We start from the raw sequence: 17,985 nt of genomic DNA, 5'->3' as shown, positions 1-17,985 counted from the left end.
TTTTTTTTTTTTTTTTTTTTTTTTTTTTTTTTTTTTTTTTTTTTTTTGAGAATCAGTTTGAAAAGCTTGTTGGTACTGAAAGCACTATGAAAAGGTGAGGGAAAAAAAGGGAAACCTACTCCATGAAACTTTCTTTTAGAAAATGCTTCCAACGTTCAAAATTAAAATAAGTATAATTTAAATCATACGTGCACACAAACCTCAGTAACAATAAAAGAATAAATTTTCTTCTTTTTTGCATATTTTCACAAAAATAAGATTTCGTATAAGATTTATGCAAATCCATCATCTTGTCAAAGCCATTTTTGAAATGGCAGAAAATGACACATAAATAGAAATTCCCTGCACATGGAATTTCTATAAGACCATAAAAGCTCCTGTGCCATTCATTAGTGTCTGGTATTTTTCATTTACGCTATTTATGATAGTATATTTTGCCTTAAAACCTACAAAATTAAATGAATCCATTGAAGATTCATCAGCTACATGCCGATAGTGTATGAACTCACAGCAACTGGAAGTGCTAGCTCTCTAAACAGCAGTCACAGGAGAGGGAAAAAGGGGAAGTGATGAAGAAAAAATGCACACCATTCACAAAAATAAAGGACAAGAATACAAAATAAGTAAAGGTAAATTAACTTTAAGTTCAATTAGAAAATATTACCTTGAAAGATTACCACAAGACAGAAGAGAACAGTCAACACCATGGCAAATATGCCGCTGCTATTTGAAGATTGTGACTTAGAAGCTTTCATCTTCTTCAAGGCTTTCATCCGCTCAATCCTAGCACGCTTCAACATGGCAAGTTCAGAGATCTCCCTAATAAGCTTTTGGTCAGCTGCATCCAATGATGGACCTCTCGGAGGTCTCGGAGGTTTTGGAGCCTTTTTATTGCTTGTCTTTTTACGTTTCTCCCTCATCGGTGTCTTCTCCACATAATCTTTGGGCTGTTCCCCCTCCAATACCTTGTTGTTAACCACCTTAACATTCTCAGGAGAAACTCCATCAGAAATTAACACGTTGCCACACAAGCTATCTGTATCTTCGCTATTGATTGAACCATCAACAAACCTGCTGCAAATCTTCCCTAGCAATGTCTTTGCCTGCTTTACAGCACCCGAAACAGGGACTTTGCTTGAATTTTCTTCACTAATTGTTACCCCACTTTCGAGATCAACTTCAAAATCTTTCTCTCTTGGAATCGTATGATCCATTAACCCCACAAAAACAAATCTAATTTTTCCCTTTGCTCCACACTCCAAATAATAAAATCCCAATATATCCAGAACAGTGAGAACACCACCAAAACTTGTGTCTTCAAAGTCAACCCATAATAAAAATTTCCTCTTTGCTATATATATTAACTTCAAATGCAAAAAGTGACCACAAAAACATCCACCTTCATTAAGCAAACAACAGTTTCCAATTTAAGTCACGATTAAGGGCAATGAATCTCCAATAATTGCAGTTTAACTTGTTTTACACGACCTGCCCGCCTTTCCACTAAGAATCAACCAAAAAACAACAATTACACACTTGTCTTTTCCCAGCAATAATAACAATAACCCCAACAATGAACAAAACCCTGCAATTACTAATGAAACAAAAGAACATCAATCAACTATCATCTCAAAAGTCAAAACATTTCCAATCACAATAAACCAAATGCTCAGCACATAACTAATAAAAAGGGCAAACAAATAAAAAAAACAATATAATAAACAATGTGGCTTCAAAATAGGAAAAACCCAGGTCACAACGAATCCTAAAAACCTTGAAAACAAAGCAAAGAACAACAAAAGTCTATGAAAACAATTGCAAAAGGAAAAATGTCATCAAACCAAAAGTTATAAACTATAATCTCCAGCATAAAAATTGATCAAACCCCATTATATATAGCAAGTAAAACAATCCATCAGAGCCCTTTACATAGTTGCCAATGCATCAACATATAATTATTAATATTATTGTACACAAACCCAAAAACCCAAAACATAAACAAATCCAAAAAAAAATCAAAATTTAACAAAGAGAAGCATTTAGAGGAAAAGCTGTTACCTTTAACAGAAAACGAAGAAACCCCAGATCCGATGTGGGCAAAAGGTCACCGTCGATAACGGAACAAAGAAGAAAAGCCTTTATTTTTTTCACAAAAAACACACACACGGAGAGAGAGAGAGAGAGAGAGAGAGAGAAGAGGTGGGCTTGGAGAGAGAGCCGGGAAAGTACTAGAGTTTGCTGTTTTTAAGATTTCATTTTTAACAAGTCTTTGTTGTTTTTCCTCTCTCTTTGCGTCATATATATTTTTATATAATACAGATCGTGTGATGTTGGCAAGGAAGCTTCACCGACACAAGCGGCAGCATTTCACTTTGATCTAGTTTTTTTCTTTTTTTTTGGGGGGGGGGGGGGGGGTAATTATCCAAGTTTTATCTTCTTTAGTTAAGATAAAATCTAATAAATTATAGTATTAAAATTTTAAATTCTTGTCAAGGTTTGTCATGCCCTCTTGCACCATCTATATATGCTGTCTTAAATTAGATAAAATAATTTACTATATTTTCCTAGACAACAATAGAAGAAAAGACCAACTTAATTATAAAAATAGCTCGACCGGTATATTTTGCTATTTTTAATTTCAACATAGTTATCCATAATCTAAGTCTGAAAATTCAAAACTTAATAACTAAAATGACAAAAAAAAAATTATGGACAAAAATTACAATTCACCTAAACTTAATTGGATAGTATTATTTAGATTTTACCCTTTTATTTGAACCTATAACATCAGGTTTTTTTTAATAATTGTTCTTTATTATTAGATCAAGACATTAATGAATTTTTTTTTCTTATATGGGCAAGATTCAAATCCAGATCTTTTGTTTAATCATACAAGATTTTATTAGTTAAGATAACCAGAACTAATTAGTTATTACATTTCAGTGTATTATGTTTAATATAACTTATTTTGGTGAGATATAAATAATTAAAGTTTTCTTTTGAAAAATCAAAAGTAATTAAAGTTTGAGTAAATGCACATTTGGATAAGTAACTAAAGCTTTCTTATTAAAAAAAAGTAATTAACCACCGCGCACCATTGATATGGTGATCACTTCACAAGTATAAATGCTTGTGAGGTGTGGGATGGAAGCGTCAGGGTTCAAGTCTCTCGAAGGAAGCTTCATGCACATATACACTTAGATTAGGTTAAAGTAGAAATTATATCTTGTATAAAAATAAAAAAAAAATAAAAAAATAAAAAAGTAATTAAAGTTTGATTAAATGCACATTTGAATAAGTTTATTTTTATTGGGTTATCTTGCTTAAAAATGTTTAATTTGTAAAAGTAGAGGTATTATTAGGGAAAAAAATAATGAAGGATTTAAAAACTTGCACTTAACCAAATAAATAAAATTAGCTTAAAAAACTTAGACAAACCCACAACAACTTTTAAAAGTTGTACCTAAAACAATTAGTTAATTTACTTTATAAAATAAGTTGTAAGATATTATGCTTAAGGATTATGCTTTTATTTTTCAGTAATTATTGGATGTGGGCTACAAATTTTATACTCTTTATCTAGATGAGTTTATTTCCATCTTAAAACAAAATGTACAACTTTTTAAAATATCGTCAAATTAAAGATGCAGTTGTAATTTTTACACAATAAATAAAATAAATTTATGACAATAAATTCATTCAAACACATACTTAGCTAATTTAATGACTTACTATTCTTATGTAAGTTGGATTCAATGTTACATTTTTTTTTTTTTTAATGAAAGGATTCGAGGTTTTATTTTATTTTATTTTATTTTTTGCTCATATGAAAGGATTCAATGTTACATCTTTAGTATAATAACAAAAAACACCCATTTGTTAGATTATTTGACACTACTTGGAGTTGTTTTTTATGATAAAAAAAAAAAAAAAAAAAAAGTAAAGAAAATTTATTTAGTGTTGATCTTGTCAAATACAGTCTAAAAAAATGTCAATTTGTGGGGGCATATCTAATGGTAAGAGTTTGCGTTACTCTTCATAGAGTTGAAGCATTAAAACCAGTTTACCTTAAATTAAATAATTACAATGGGCAATAACATTATATATAATTAGACATAAAGACGGTGAAGTCCATTTTTTAGTAGAAAGTCACTTTCCTATGATCTTAGTTGGAAGAATATCTAGTCTGTGACAGCCCCAAGTTTTGAATTTGCAAAAATAAGGAACAAAAATAAACTTCCATTATATGTAAAGACAAATATAGTCATACTCTAGCTGGATCAGGATGGGAATAAACCGTGTCTGCATAATAGGAATAGGGGTCGTTGTCCATCTTTGGTCTAATAAAAGAAGCTTCGGTTAACATTTAAAAATAATAATAATTAAATAGCTTAACCATTTCATAAGCCTAAAACACAATGGGTGTGTAGGTCCAATCCACCAGGGACCCAACTCCACAAGAGGAAGAAATGTGTCTGAGATCTTATGAAGATAAATAGATAATGGATTTTTTTTTTTTTTTTTTTTTTTGAGAAGAAAGATAATGGAATTTAAAGGAGGATTTTGATGTTTCGTAGGTGGGATTTAATTTGGACCCACCAAATTTAGATGTGAAATTTTGTCTTAAATAATTCAGTTCATGTGGTATAAATGGTGTTCATTATAGGTATTTTTCACAACCACTAAGTTGATATACATTATTGGTCTTGTGTTAATAAAAATGGCGATTATGGAGGAGCAATATGAAATTGATATTGCTCTAATCACAATTTACAACGTTGAACAATTATATATATATTATATATGTGTCTAACTTTACTTTGTCTTTGGTCTTATAGGAAAGGGTAAGATCCAATCTTTGCGGTTTGACGGCACTTGATTGGCAGATCAGTTACAAACTTACAATGGATTAAGTGGTTTAAAAAAAAAAAAAAAAGGTCTGAATTCGGTTAAAGATTTGTGAGAATTGGTCAGCACGATAGTGAATTCGCAACACCTACTATGAAAGAAGACGTCAAGAGTATAGAATTTTAAAATCATTCGGAGCTTCCGGGAAGGAAATAGAAAATAATGCATGACATATTGCCACATTCTGCCAATAGGAGCAGCTTGTAATAATCAATCATCTTCTTTTTGACATTTTACTTTTATAGTAGTATGTCCATAAAAAAATAAATAAATATATAAATAAAAGGACTTTTATCATATCTCTTTCTAAAATAAACTCACAATGCCAACCTAACAACCTCCATCTACATTTTACATTTTACAATCATCATTGGAAAATGTTTAGCTTCAAACATGTTTAGAATATACATAGTTATTGTCATTAAAGAGACAATTTATGTGTAGTTTTAATCATATTTGTTTTAATGAATTATATGATTTGTTTAAATAATACATATAAATAATCTTATATAAATCGTTACATAATAAATTTTTTTTTAAAAATAGCTCCTGAGATAAAACTTTGTTCTATTTTATTAACATGTTATTATTGCATTTAATATTTACATGACTTCTAATTATGGACTATTTCACATTTTGAAATTATCATTCAATACATCTTATATCTGTTCCTAATAGAGAAATATTCTGCTCTTGAATTTTGCAAAACTTTCTTTATAGACAATAAGTATGCATTTGGCAACCGATTAAAAGTTAACATTTTGTTTAAATTATTTATTATTTACAAATTCATACTACTTTTTATCTCAGTTTTATTTCAAATAATTTAACTTTCAACTTTTTGAAAATAAGCTAAGTTTTAACTTTTTATCTCACATTATGCAAATAAACTAACGAAAATAAACAATTTTCAAACCAACATTAAGTCCTGTTCCAAAACAAATGTTTAAGTTTTGAGCCCTTCCCTTGTAGACTTGTATTCTTGTAACAAGGGCCTTTTGGTACTGTTATAAATTTAATGTGCTCCATATTCATAAGTCATAACTATGGGCCCGTTTGGATAGATGAGAAAATGATGGGGAGTAGAGGAGAGTAAAATAGAATTAATTGAAAATATGTTAATTTTGAGTTAAATCTAATCTACTCTACTCCCCATCCCTCCTCCTCAATCCAAACGAACCATATATTCTTGACAGTTTAACCTTCCAAATAGTAATGAGTTTTCCTTGTATCGGTGCCTGCTGAGGAAAAGGACAAAAACAAAGGGACATTTAGTTTGGTATATATGATGAGTGCATACTCTAAATAATAAGTTGATTTGCCCCTGGCCAATACATTAAAGGTTCGGTTACACAAAATAAAATCAAAATTATTGAATAGCTTTTGGTAAACCGTAGAAGAGGTGGGTCCTCATCGCACAACTTTTGCTAACACGAGAATGGGTGGCACGATGGAATGGGTTTATAATCTTAATAAAGTTTAGTTATCGTTGTTTTCAATATAAAATAAATAAAAAAGGTGGCACGAAAATAACATTATATTCGAAAAGGATAACATTATATTTGTAGTATTGGTTTCAATTTACTATGATTGAATTCAAGTAGAGTGTCTAAAATTATATTTACTATGTAGTATCAAACATTATATTTGTAGTTTATTTTCGGTTCCATACATTTACTATAATTATTTTTTTTTTTCCTCAAAAAAAAAAAAAAAATTGTTGTTTGGTCATATCATTGATGAGACTACGTGTTTGGGCCGGATGTTGAGAAGGTGTATGTTTCAACATGTTAGACGGGAAGAGAATAGATTAGCTCATAGTTTAGCTAAAAAAGCAGTTTTATCTGCAAATACTGATGTATGGGTTGAAGCTTTACCTAAGGAGGTGGCTGATGTTTTTCAGTCAGATCTGTCCTGAGTTTTTGGTTGTTTTTTCTTTGTAGTTGTTTCATTAATAAAATCTTCACTTACCTTTTTCTCAAAAAAAATTACTATACATAAAGATATATCTAAACTCCATCTAAGTTTTTGTCGAATGATTTTATAGGTATCAAGCTAAGTGATCACCTATTACTTCAAAGTTGGACCCAAAAGTAAAATACCTTATATATTCTATAAGGTTGCATTTAAAAAATATAAATATAAATATATATATATATATATATATATTTTTTTTTTTTGTGCGTATGTTTGGTAAGCACTATGCTTAATGTGTGACCATAAATTATGTGGATTAGAGTGGTTAAATCTGTGTTACGGACATGTGTTGAATCCCACACCGATTGTTTACAAGATAGAACCGAGTTATATAAACAAGTATAATGAGTTTCAATTGTGACTAAACTATTTCTTGTGGCAAAAAGTTATGGGAATTTTTGTAGGCTCTTTTTTTTTCTCTTTCTTTTTTTTTTTTTTTTCCTAAATATAGGCTTTTGTATGGTCATAAACCGACAGATATAAAAGGGTCAGCCTGTGTTGAACCACAGTCAAACTTGGGTCCGCCACGCATTGGGATTTTAGTGCAAACCCACGTGGGATTCGATATACTCATATACAAAATCCATGAAAAACAGTATATGTGATGGGACAACCATCACAACTCAAACGGCCCTACACCCCCATCAATATACATACATGCATACAGCTTTTTTGGATCGAAACCAGTTATTCAGTTAATGGACCACCAACAAAGATGAAGGAAATATCTTCATTTGGTTCGTCTCTAGCGAGATCGCACCAGCAATTCTTTGACACTACTAATGCATTGCCGCAAGGCTAACATGATATGTATCGTTTTCTAGTGTTCAGTCACAATCACTAAATTAATTCAACAACAATAAGCTTAGTCCATGCATTTGGGTTTAGCTTTTTGCTGATTTCCTTGAGTATAATCAAACAAAAAAAATTGTACTTAGAAAAGTGAAGCTTTATAAAACTGACAAATAAGTTCAAAGGAAAAAGCTAAACCAATAGCACATTAATTAGCACGCAGGGCTTTAAAACATCCTCTACAATAGTCAGTATCCACTGAATATTGAATTTTTTTTTTGGGGGGGGGGGGGGGGGGGGGGGGGGGGGGGAGAGACCACTGAGTATTGAAATGGAAAAGTCTTGTGCCACAAAAAAAGCCACAACTCGCCCATGTGGCGAGTTGTGGTTGGTGGAATTGATTAGCTGCTTAAATGGATACATTTTTATATGAAAGATATTTCTTTTAGTGAACAGACTTTGTAGGCCAGATCGTTATTATTTTCTGAAAAGATTAATCTGTCTCTTTGTAAAGGAGGTCCATATAATTCCATTCCAAGAACAATTTTTAAAATGATAAGATCAGAGTTTAATCAACTAGACAAGAATTTCATGAGGTTTCTCAACATAAATTAAGTAAATAGCAGACCTGGCTGTTCCTATAATCCCCATGTGATTCATACTAAAACTTGAAAATAGCAGCACCACTTGACGGCTTCGAAGCAAAAACATAGAGGCCTAGATCATTCTTGTTAATAGTCCCTTTGTCAATCCTTGATTGATAGAAGCATTCCTGATACACGTAACAAATCACATTGTCAACAATTGTTTCATCCAACTGTATAGGGAGAAATTTCCATTTAGGACAGAAGACTTACCTTCAAATTGAGGATAAACTGTGGAACAATGCTCTCTTTCACCAAAGCGACCACGCAACCACCCCATCCAGCTCCTGTAAGCCTTGCCCCAAGTGCACCATGTTCCCGACATGTCTGTACAAGTTCTTCCAACTCCGGACAGCTAGTTACAACAAAAATAAAACGGAAGTAAATACAGTAAGATGCTGTGAAATAAGAGAGCATATTTCATAAAAGGAATGATTAATGCAGATTGCAGAGTACAACAGGGGAAAAAATCATCATCATAATAGTAGTAGATTAAATACAACATTTTTTAATGTAATAAAGATGCATGCTTTCAATCAAGTCCTGCAAAAGCAACAAAGACACATCGCTCTCTCTCTAAGTAGAGAATGCCAACTGCCAAGAAGATGTTTGTGAAGGGCCTTCGTGAAATGCTCAAATTTTTTAAAGAACAAAAAAAAAAAAAAAAAAGGAAAAATTGTCAACACAAAAAACATGTAATTGAGTACATATAAGCTGCAAATTTATATGAGAAATTATTCAAATTTTTTTATGAGGTTTTTTCACTAATGATGAGAAGTAATTGGAAGTGTGTGCTTTCACATTCTAGAAGCTGGACTTGAACATTTATACCTGCACTCATATAAAACACTACAGCTGTGATGGCTCTCATTCATAAGGCCACCAAGCTTCTTTAGCTTGTCCTCCTCACTGCAAGAATTAGTAGAAAATTAGAATTGAATAAACTTGAACTTTGTACTTTTAAAATATTTTTTTTTAAGTTGAACTTGGATGATAGCATGAACAGGTTTTACATCATGTAATTTATTTAACATTGAAATTTAAAAGGACACAACAGAAAATAATAATGAAAAATAAAATCAGCCATAATTAAGTTGGGTATAATCCACATCACAGAGTTCAATTACTGTCAGACCTTCAACCAATGACTAAATTATAATTCCCAAGTCCTAACCTAGTTCATAAGGGATCCAAATGCATATAAGAATATCCCAATTACAGAAATTACACGAACATATAATGCATAAACTATGGTGATTAAGTTTTATTCTGGATGCCAACTTACCACTTCCCTCCTTTTTGGGGCTTGGACCAGCCTCATAAAAGGATTAAGGCCATAAGTAACGACAAAGGCAGAGTTGCATACAAAGGCCAAAGAAGTAGCAGCATGCACATGCGTGAAATCACAGATTAGCAACAGAATGCCCCACATTTCCAACTTCTAGTTTCTAATTAATAAAACAAAAAAATTTCAATAGGACATGTCCAAGCTTGCTACAAGTTTTATGATCCAGAAGCATGAAAGGTTTAAAATTGGAACCTCCACCCCCTTTTTCTCTCTCTCTCTCTCTCTTTTTTTTTTTTTTTTAATCTTGCAGCTCAACCAAAATAAATGCATGCACACGTATAAGCAATGCTAATAAAACTACTATCAATCAATTCATGTGACTCACCTTAAATCTGATGCTACAGTGTCCTTAAAGGCATGTACCCGCTTGGCCTCAGAATAAACATGAGCGGCTCGCTGTTATATTTCAGAAAAATTGCAAAGTGAGCCAAATCTCAAAATAAAAATGCACTGATATTTTTAAATTTGGGTTTTAAATTACTAAGATAATATTTATGATATGACTACTATTTTGAAAAATTATTCAGAAACACAGGCTAATACTTAGCTGCTGGTACAGGACCTCGGGTACTTATAATTTTTTTTTTTGGATAATTGCAGTAAACTCACCTGTGGTTTGACCCGAATTCACATTACCTACCCGTGGTTTGAAAAGTGTTACATTACCGACCTAAGGTTCACTCTGTTTGTCTCCCGTTACCCACTTCTGTTAAAAATAAAGATAACTATGTATTTTTACTCCTATTTTATGTCTCTCTCCTCCTAAAACAAAAAACACAAAAAACTACAAGAGAAAAAAATATATCAAAAGGTTATGTTTTGGTAAAAATTAATAACAAGCATTTGACTCTCCCTCTCCCCTTCCACTATGTGTCTTTCTCTCTCCTCTTCATCTCTCTCTGTTCTAGCAAAATGGTAACAACAAAGAATTACTATTAATGCAAATCATAATCATCCACCATCCATCAACGATTCAAATGGAAGCTTCACCTATGATTGACCAGCAAGGCTCGTGAGACAACAAAGGACCTTCGTTGCTCTGATAAGCCAACAAGATTGATGCCTCTCACCGTGCAAAGTAAGTGGGAAGCCCCCAATCTAATACACACCTTTAACATCGCACCCCTGGTGTGGCAAGCCCACAATGCCACAACACCCTGAAGATCTGTTGGCCAAATAGGAGGAGCTCTAGAGCCTAGTCCTTCCAAAACCAATATTATATCTCTAACCACCAAATACCAATCATATATAGCTTAAGAATAGTGGCAGAAAAACTTAATTAATTTTGCTTTTAGTCAATGATTAGTTTTTGCAATTATACTGACTAGTGACTGAGGTTATTTAGATTTCATGTATACAGCTCTGGGTTCAAAATGATAAACCTATTCTGAATCAACTTAAGCTAGATTGAACACATATAGCTTAACTTCAAACTCCAGGTATTAGGCAAGGTAAGCAACAAGTAATCAAATGTCAGCAAACAATCTCAGAGAGAGAGAGACACACAGTGAAAAGGTGAGAGAGAGTTAGATTTAATTAATTTTTACAAAACCCTAACTATTTGATCTTGTTTTCTCTTGTTTTTGTATGTGTTTTTTGTTTTGGAGGAGGGAGAAAAACAGAGTAAACCTCAAGTGGGCAAAGTAACACTTTTCAAACCACGGATAGGCAATATGAATTTGAGCCAAATCACAGGTGGGTTTACTGCAATTACCCTTTTTTTTTTTGGGTCTTCCCCTGAACAGGCCATCCACACCCCTCCCCCCTTTTTGCTTTTAAGGAAACTACAAGATTCAAGATCATGATTGTTTGCATACCCTTTAACAATAGAAATCATGAACTTGTGATGTAGATTAGCAAGCTTAGGAGTGAATGAATTTGTAAAGTGAGCAGCAAGTGAATAACTACAACACTTCATTAAATTTAAGCAGGTTCAACAACCATCATTTTAAACCAGCTGTAGTGATGCCACCTAAGGTAATTGACGTATTATCTTGATGTAAAGGGCCAAGAGGGAGGCATGCTCTTATTTATATATGGTGCATGACTCCTTATTTGGAGGAAATGGAATAGTTGCACTTTTGCAGGCATGGAGAGATCTATGGTTGATCTTAAGGCCCCTTGTGCTTTCTATTTGAATGTTGTACAATGATTTGGGGGGTTTCTTGTATTTCCTTAGTTGATTTTATGGATCATTTAAGAATTCGGTTGAACTCTTTAGGAAGCTCTTCATTTAGAGCATTCCTTTGTTTATTACAATTCTATAGTACTTACTAAAAAAAAAATACTAAAACATGGAAAATATGAACAGGCAAGATTCATAACTTTCAAATCATAACTCACTATGAAATGGTTAAAACTAATCTTTGCCATCTATAGACCACAAATTAGAAAGTACCTGATGTAACTTAAAGTGCTTGGCAGCACTCAACACATCCAAAGAAGTTGGAGAATCTCCAAAAATTGATGTTAGCTTTTCCTCTGTGATTATCTCAATCTCTTCAGCGGTATAAGGTTCCTCTTTCAGAAATTCCTTAAGAAATACAGATGAGTTAATATGCATTCATCCCATGCACACACATGTGACTAGATGATCCATCATGGATGTATTATGCTATAATATGTTTGTTATAAAATATTTTCAATGTCGGCAGAAGATAAGAAAAAGAAATACCTTGACAGCAAGTACAGGATCAGAAGAGCCATGAGGACTGGCAAATGATATGCATAACCCTTCAACATCAGAAAGAGTTTTTACATTTGATATTGCCTCTTGTGGTTTCATTCCCAGCTTTATACCGAGCACAATCTGAAGATATTTCACAATGACACATTGTAAATATTTATTTATTTATTTTTAATATAATCACATCATGAATATAAAGATATTTATGAAAGTAAAGAAAATAGTGATCCCTGACAATGTTCAAGCAAGAAATGAAAAACATGAATCTCTTCACACAGAGAGAGAGAGAGTTCAGTTTCTCAGCTAATAGCATGGGCTTTTTTATTATAATCCAACTCAAAATTTAGCTCTGTCTCTAAGAAAAAATATTTGAACCACAACCCTCAAAAGCTCCCTCTAGCTACCCATCCTTTTCTAACATGGTGAAAGTAATTGGCAAGTATCTTGAAAATTGTGATATGAAACCTAAAGAAGGAGTAACTCAAGTCAAATATAAAATACTGCCTGGCAGATTTATAGGAACATTTTATGATCAAATCTTCAAGATTTTTTTTTTTTTTTTGGTTAAAAAGTATTCAAATCTTTAAGAAATGCTGAAACTTACAGCAGCCAGCCGGCATTCAACAACCCTGTTATTGTAATTTGTAGCAGCAGTGACTGCTTTCTGAGATTCTGCCAAGGAATGGGCTATTATAAACGTCCCACCAGCAGGAAGTTGAACGTCAGTAGCATGAATAGGGTTGAAATCAATCAGCTCTGCGAACCCAGATTTGGCCATAATAGAAATTGCCTGTCATGTGAAAAAAGACTAGTACATTAGGGAAATTAAACCAAATACAACAAGAATAAGTCACGCTTTCAGAGGAACATAATTAAGTAATAATTATGTATATGTTACAGGAATTCTGGAAAAGTAGAATGGAATTGATCATTAAAAAGCAAAAATGTATGACCTGATCCATTCCACCGGATTGTGTTCCAATGTGTCGTTCACATTCACATGTAAGTTGGGCAATGTCTCTCTGTTCAACAAGACACATTTGTTAGCATTTGAAACAGTTAAGTAAAGGGATATGTAGGACTTAAATAACTGCCAATGGTACCAGATGGCAGGCTTGCCATATTTATCAAGTATAAATCATAGGATTTCCAAGCATGGGTAATATAGGATTGAAATTTACTTAATATGCTTTGCTTAATATAAAAAGTTTGACAATCTGTAAGCATATCAAGGTTAGAATTGTTCAACACTTGTTAATGGGCTGCCCCAGAAGAGAACAAGAAATTAATAAAAGACAAACATTCATAGTTTCATGTGCTTGGGAAAATGAATTTACAATGTGCATTGCCAAATTCAGTAATGATGGATTTTTTGAGAGGACCCTCTAACCATAATTATAGTTATACCACAAAATAGATTACTTTATGTAGAACAAGCACTTTATCAAGCAACTGCAGGCACAGATGCACACAAGTTCTGGTTGGGTATGTTTAATAAGTGATTTCTTTAACCTTAAATACTCCCTTATATACAACAAAGAAATCCAACACTGTACAATCTGTAATGGTTAATATGTACCTTAGGAAAGTTTACGTCAAAAGCAGCCATTATCGCAATTGTGGAAGAGCAAACAAATGCTGCAGAGCTTGATAGTCCAGATCCTAAAATTCCAAAAAAAAAAAAAAAGAAAGTGAGCCAGATTTGACTCTAGCATGAAAGTAAAGAATTACATCATTGTCATGGTATGAATGATAGTGAACTGATCAACTTCAATTGAACACCATAGCTAATGCCATTCCATATGAATAATGAGAAATACACCTGTGGGAACTGTTCCATCAACAAGAATATCAAGTCCAACTGGTTCACCAACATTCACTCCTTTTGATTTAGCATATTCATAATAACCTTTGTACCTGAAGAATACAGACCATTTAAATAGTTGCTAACATCTTATCATTAACATTTGCGATTCTAAGAACCTTTTCGCCTTATAAGGAGCAAAAAATTCATAATATGAGTGTATTTGAAATGAGATAATGGCTGTATTCGCCTTATAAGGAAGTTAAATAGTTGCTAACATCTTATCATTAACATTCGGGCGAAAAGGTTCTACTCATCCATCTTAACATTCTCATTTCAAATACACTCATATTATGAATTTGTTGCTCCTTAAGAGCCCAACATTCGGTACCATAGGCTTCAGAAAAAATTAAACCTACAAGTATACTGTTAATTTAAAAAGCAATAACAGAGAGCTAAAAAAAAAAAAAAAGTATGGGTTTTCATTTCTCACCCACAAATAAAATAATGGCCCCATCTGTGATTCTTCAAGTCAATTTCCTGCACAATAAAACAATCTCAAAATCTTTTATACCAAATTTAGTTTTAACAGGAGTGGTCAAAAAATACAGCTGTAAGTAGCATGGCGGACAGCAAAGATTGGTCTCAAAAGTGAAAAGGCAATCCAATGTCAAAAAGGAACTTTACCAACATCTAATGCAATGATTTTATTCAACATGTCAGATCTGAACTTCTAATTCAACAACAACAGTTTTATCATCTATCTAAACCCAAAAACATCATTAACAGAAACAGTAACATAAAAAATTCCAATGTCAATTATCCAATCGAAAACACCAAGTAAGGCAATTCTAGCTACAAACACAAATCATAGCTAAAAAAAAATAATGATCAACAATATTATACCTGATCAAAATCGGCGGGATACGTACACATAGGGTACTTATCACTAACATTTGCGATTCTAAGAACCTTTTCTCCTTCTCCCTCATCGTGCTTCCTAATAGCCACAATCGTGTCTTGCCGTATCGCCATTGGCAGCACCGAATAACCTTCATAGTCGATGTGCTCTCCAATCAAGTTCACTCTCCCTGCACCACCACAAAATCAATTCGTCCACTATACAATTCCCAAATCTATCATCAACAACAATCTCTCAAATTCAATCAAAAGCAACACCATCACAACTTTTATCATCACAATTCTCCTTCCTATCAATACGTCTCGAGTTTATATAGGATACAGACATACATTATACATACCCACACATACAAACATACATACATACATAAATATACGTACAACAGTCTTAAAGAATTGAAATTACTGCGATACACATACACATGTATAAATACATACATACAGAAACGTATACGGAGAGAGAGAGATTAGAGTCGTTTTCAACAGTATAATGAGATTTAAAAAACAAAGTTGATTTTTTATTATCGCAGAGTTTCGGAGCAACCAAACAGAGTCTTTCTTTCTCTCTAAATTCTGATTTTGGTATTTTTCTAAACACTTTCTCAGCAAGCAAACACCGATAAACGCACACACCTGGAGAGCGAGCGAAAACGTGAGGAGCGTGACCGAAAACTTGGACAAACTTGGACTTGAAATTGTCGAAACGAAGTTGAGCTTCTTCGACTTGAGAACCGTCGCCGTACACTGGCTCAAGCGACGAGAACACTGGGATTGGTAGCTCTTCGTATTTCGCCATTTTTCTTTTTTACTTGATTTGATTTTCTTGGAATTCAATTTTCTCAGCAACTTTTTTTTTTGGTTTGGAATCTATGGACTATAAATATTCGGATAAGCTAGAAAAGAGAGCTTTGCGGTGATCTAGTAACCAGACTTGTAATGCAAAAAAGAGTCCAAGTATGGTACAGTTTTTAAATTTGTTTATTCCTTTTTTTTAGAGGTCAGTCTTGATTACCGGCTTGTCACCGGATAGATATGAACTGTTTTTTTTTTTTTTTTTTTTTTTTTTTCGTTCAATAAATATGAAGTATGAAACTATGAACTGCTTGTTTGGCACAATCGTCCGGTTTGGTTTGAAGTTGTTTGACACAAACAACAGGTTACAGACTTACAGGTTATAATTGAAATTTTCTGTCCCTGTTTTTGTTTGGTTTGGTTATATTAGTATTAGAAAGTTGAGTTTGTTCAACAGTGGGAAAAATTATTCAAATATTATTTTAAATCATGTTACCTTTTTTTTTTAAGAGTTTTTAATCTATATGACAATAAGAACTTTACCAGTTTTTTTTTTTTTTTTAAATCAAAAACTTTACCGGTAAAACTAACTGAAACCTATTAAACATTGTTACCTCTATGAACGATGAATGTTACAACAAATTTAATTAACAAAACTTACAGAAGATGAGTAAATATTACTTCTAGAGTCTAGAGTATTATCATCTTTCTCATTTATAAATATAAGTCCTATGCGTAAAATTTTCAAGTGAAATTCGTTATTTTTTTTAAATTTTTCTATAGGTAAAAGAAAAAAGAATTTTAATATTGGACTTCAATCTTAAAAATATCAATTGGATTATAAAATTCTGAGCAGAATTCACTTTTACATGGAAAAAAAATGAGGTACTAGTACTACATTGTATGAAATGTTGAGTTAGAACTAGTAACTCACAATAATCTAAACACGATGATAAAAATAAAATAAAAAATAAAAATAATGGGGCAGCCTTTTCTTTTTCTGTCTTATTGGGTTTGCAGTGAAAACTGAAAAGCTTCAGCTCGCGGCGAAAGTGACCAATGTATAATCAGTTTGAGCTAAAGTAAGTTCGTTACATCATTTTCTCTAACCCCCATGGCCCTGGTGCAATTATCATATGACAATTCTTCCTCGTATCATTTATGCGCAGTTATAACTTATAACATATGGTACATTAGTACTTGCACAGTTGCACATAAAAAGTCTCAATGTCACTGACCTTAGGGCCACTTTTGAAAACAATGCCAGACTCAACTATAACAATATTAACAAAGAAGCAATGATTAACTGGGACACAAACACAATCATGGTATCTACCACCATCATATTCCACCTTATCCTACAAAGATCGCACAAAATAAAGAAGCCGATTATGCCGGCTAATATGCTATTATATAGATATATTATATTGATGATCATAAATCACATACTACGTACTATGTACTATTTAATTTAAACAAATTAAGTAAATAAAAACTTAAATTAAGTTAGAATATAATTTCTATTTTGTAATATATATATAGATAAATAGAAGCTGGATGCCCACATCTTACAATCAGTGATTAAGTCAAGTGATTATCTTATCTTGAAACAAGTAGTTAAATTTTCATTAAGATAGAATAAATTATTTTAATTAAATTGTATTACCAAAATTATCAAGTAATTTATTAATTTTATGCATAGTTTATTCTATGTAAAAATCTATTACTTAAATTTTGAGAAATTTAATTCTCCTTTAAAAAATTATATTTACTAAAATTTTCAAGTAATGAAATTATGTATCATAATTGGTGGACATAAAATTAATGTGTGTTTGATGTATAACTCGTTAATTTACTTTAAGTGAAACTTGATTAATTAAACATTTTCTTTTATTTACTTATAATTTTTAATTAATCTATGTTGCCCAATTAATCTAGTGACACGAAATTTTTCATTAGCATATGAGATTGGTGCATAATGAAACGTGTTTTGAATAATTAGTCCTTTTGAAATTGATATTCTTTCAATTACAATTTATCATTGTGAAAAAAGATCATCTCTTTTTTTTTCTTTTCTTTTTGTCTCTTATTTTGGATAAAATTTTTGTGTCTC

General features: G+C 32.1%; 2 protein-coding genes across 4 annotated transcripts in view; both read right to left on the bottom strand.

The window, feature by feature from the left end:
- LOC115995485 overlaps window positions 1-2,275 on the bottom strand; it is a 3,905-nt gene extending 1,630 nt beyond the window's left edge. The window contains exons 1-2 of one of the 3 annotated variants that reach the window (XM_031120068.1): window positions 2,059-2,275; window positions 665-1,594 (exon numbers count right to left, since the gene is read on the bottom strand). In XM_031120068.1, the coding sequence (XP_030975928.1) occupies window positions 665-1,214 (550 nt within the window). In that variant the 5' untranslated portion in view covers window positions 1,215-1,594; window positions 2,059-2,275. The remainder of the gene's footprint in view (window positions 1-664; window positions 1,595-2,058) is intronic. The other 2 variants (XM_031120069.1, XM_031120070.1) reach the window with 2 other exon arrangements.
- A 5,876-nt stretch (window positions 2,276-8,151) lies between these two features.
- Window positions 8,152-16,048, bottom strand: LOC115995390 (galactokinase). Its single transcript, XM_031119943.1, has 13 exons — window positions 15,714-16,048; window positions 15,066-15,250; window positions 14,653-14,699; window positions 14,178-14,272; window positions 13,935-14,017; window positions 13,309-13,377; window positions 12,960-13,145; window positions 12,344-12,478; window positions 12,068-12,202; window positions 9,995-10,065; window positions 9,153-9,230; window positions 8,535-8,676; window positions 8,152-8,449 (listed from the first exon to the last, which is right to left on the bottom strand). The coding sequence occupies exons 1-13, from the start codon at window positions 15,874-15,876 to the stop codon at window positions 8,339-8,341; spliced, it is 1,500 nt and encodes a 499-aa protein (XP_030975803.1). The 5' UTR covers window positions 15,877-16,048; the 3' UTR covers window positions 8,152-8,338.
- Window positions 16,049-17,985: the final 1,937 nt, after the last annotated feature.

This window comes from Quercus lobata, chromosome 6, assembly GCF_001633185.2.
Source record: "Quercus lobata isolate SW786 chromosome 6, ValleyOak3.0 Primary Assembly, whole genome shotgun sequence".
Lineage (NCBI taxonomy): Eukaryota > Viridiplantae > Streptophyta > Magnoliopsida > Fagales > Fagaceae > Quercus > Quercus lobata.
The sequence above is the reverse complement of the archived record's forward strand: the minus strand, read 5'-3'. Positions and strand labels throughout refer to the sequence as shown.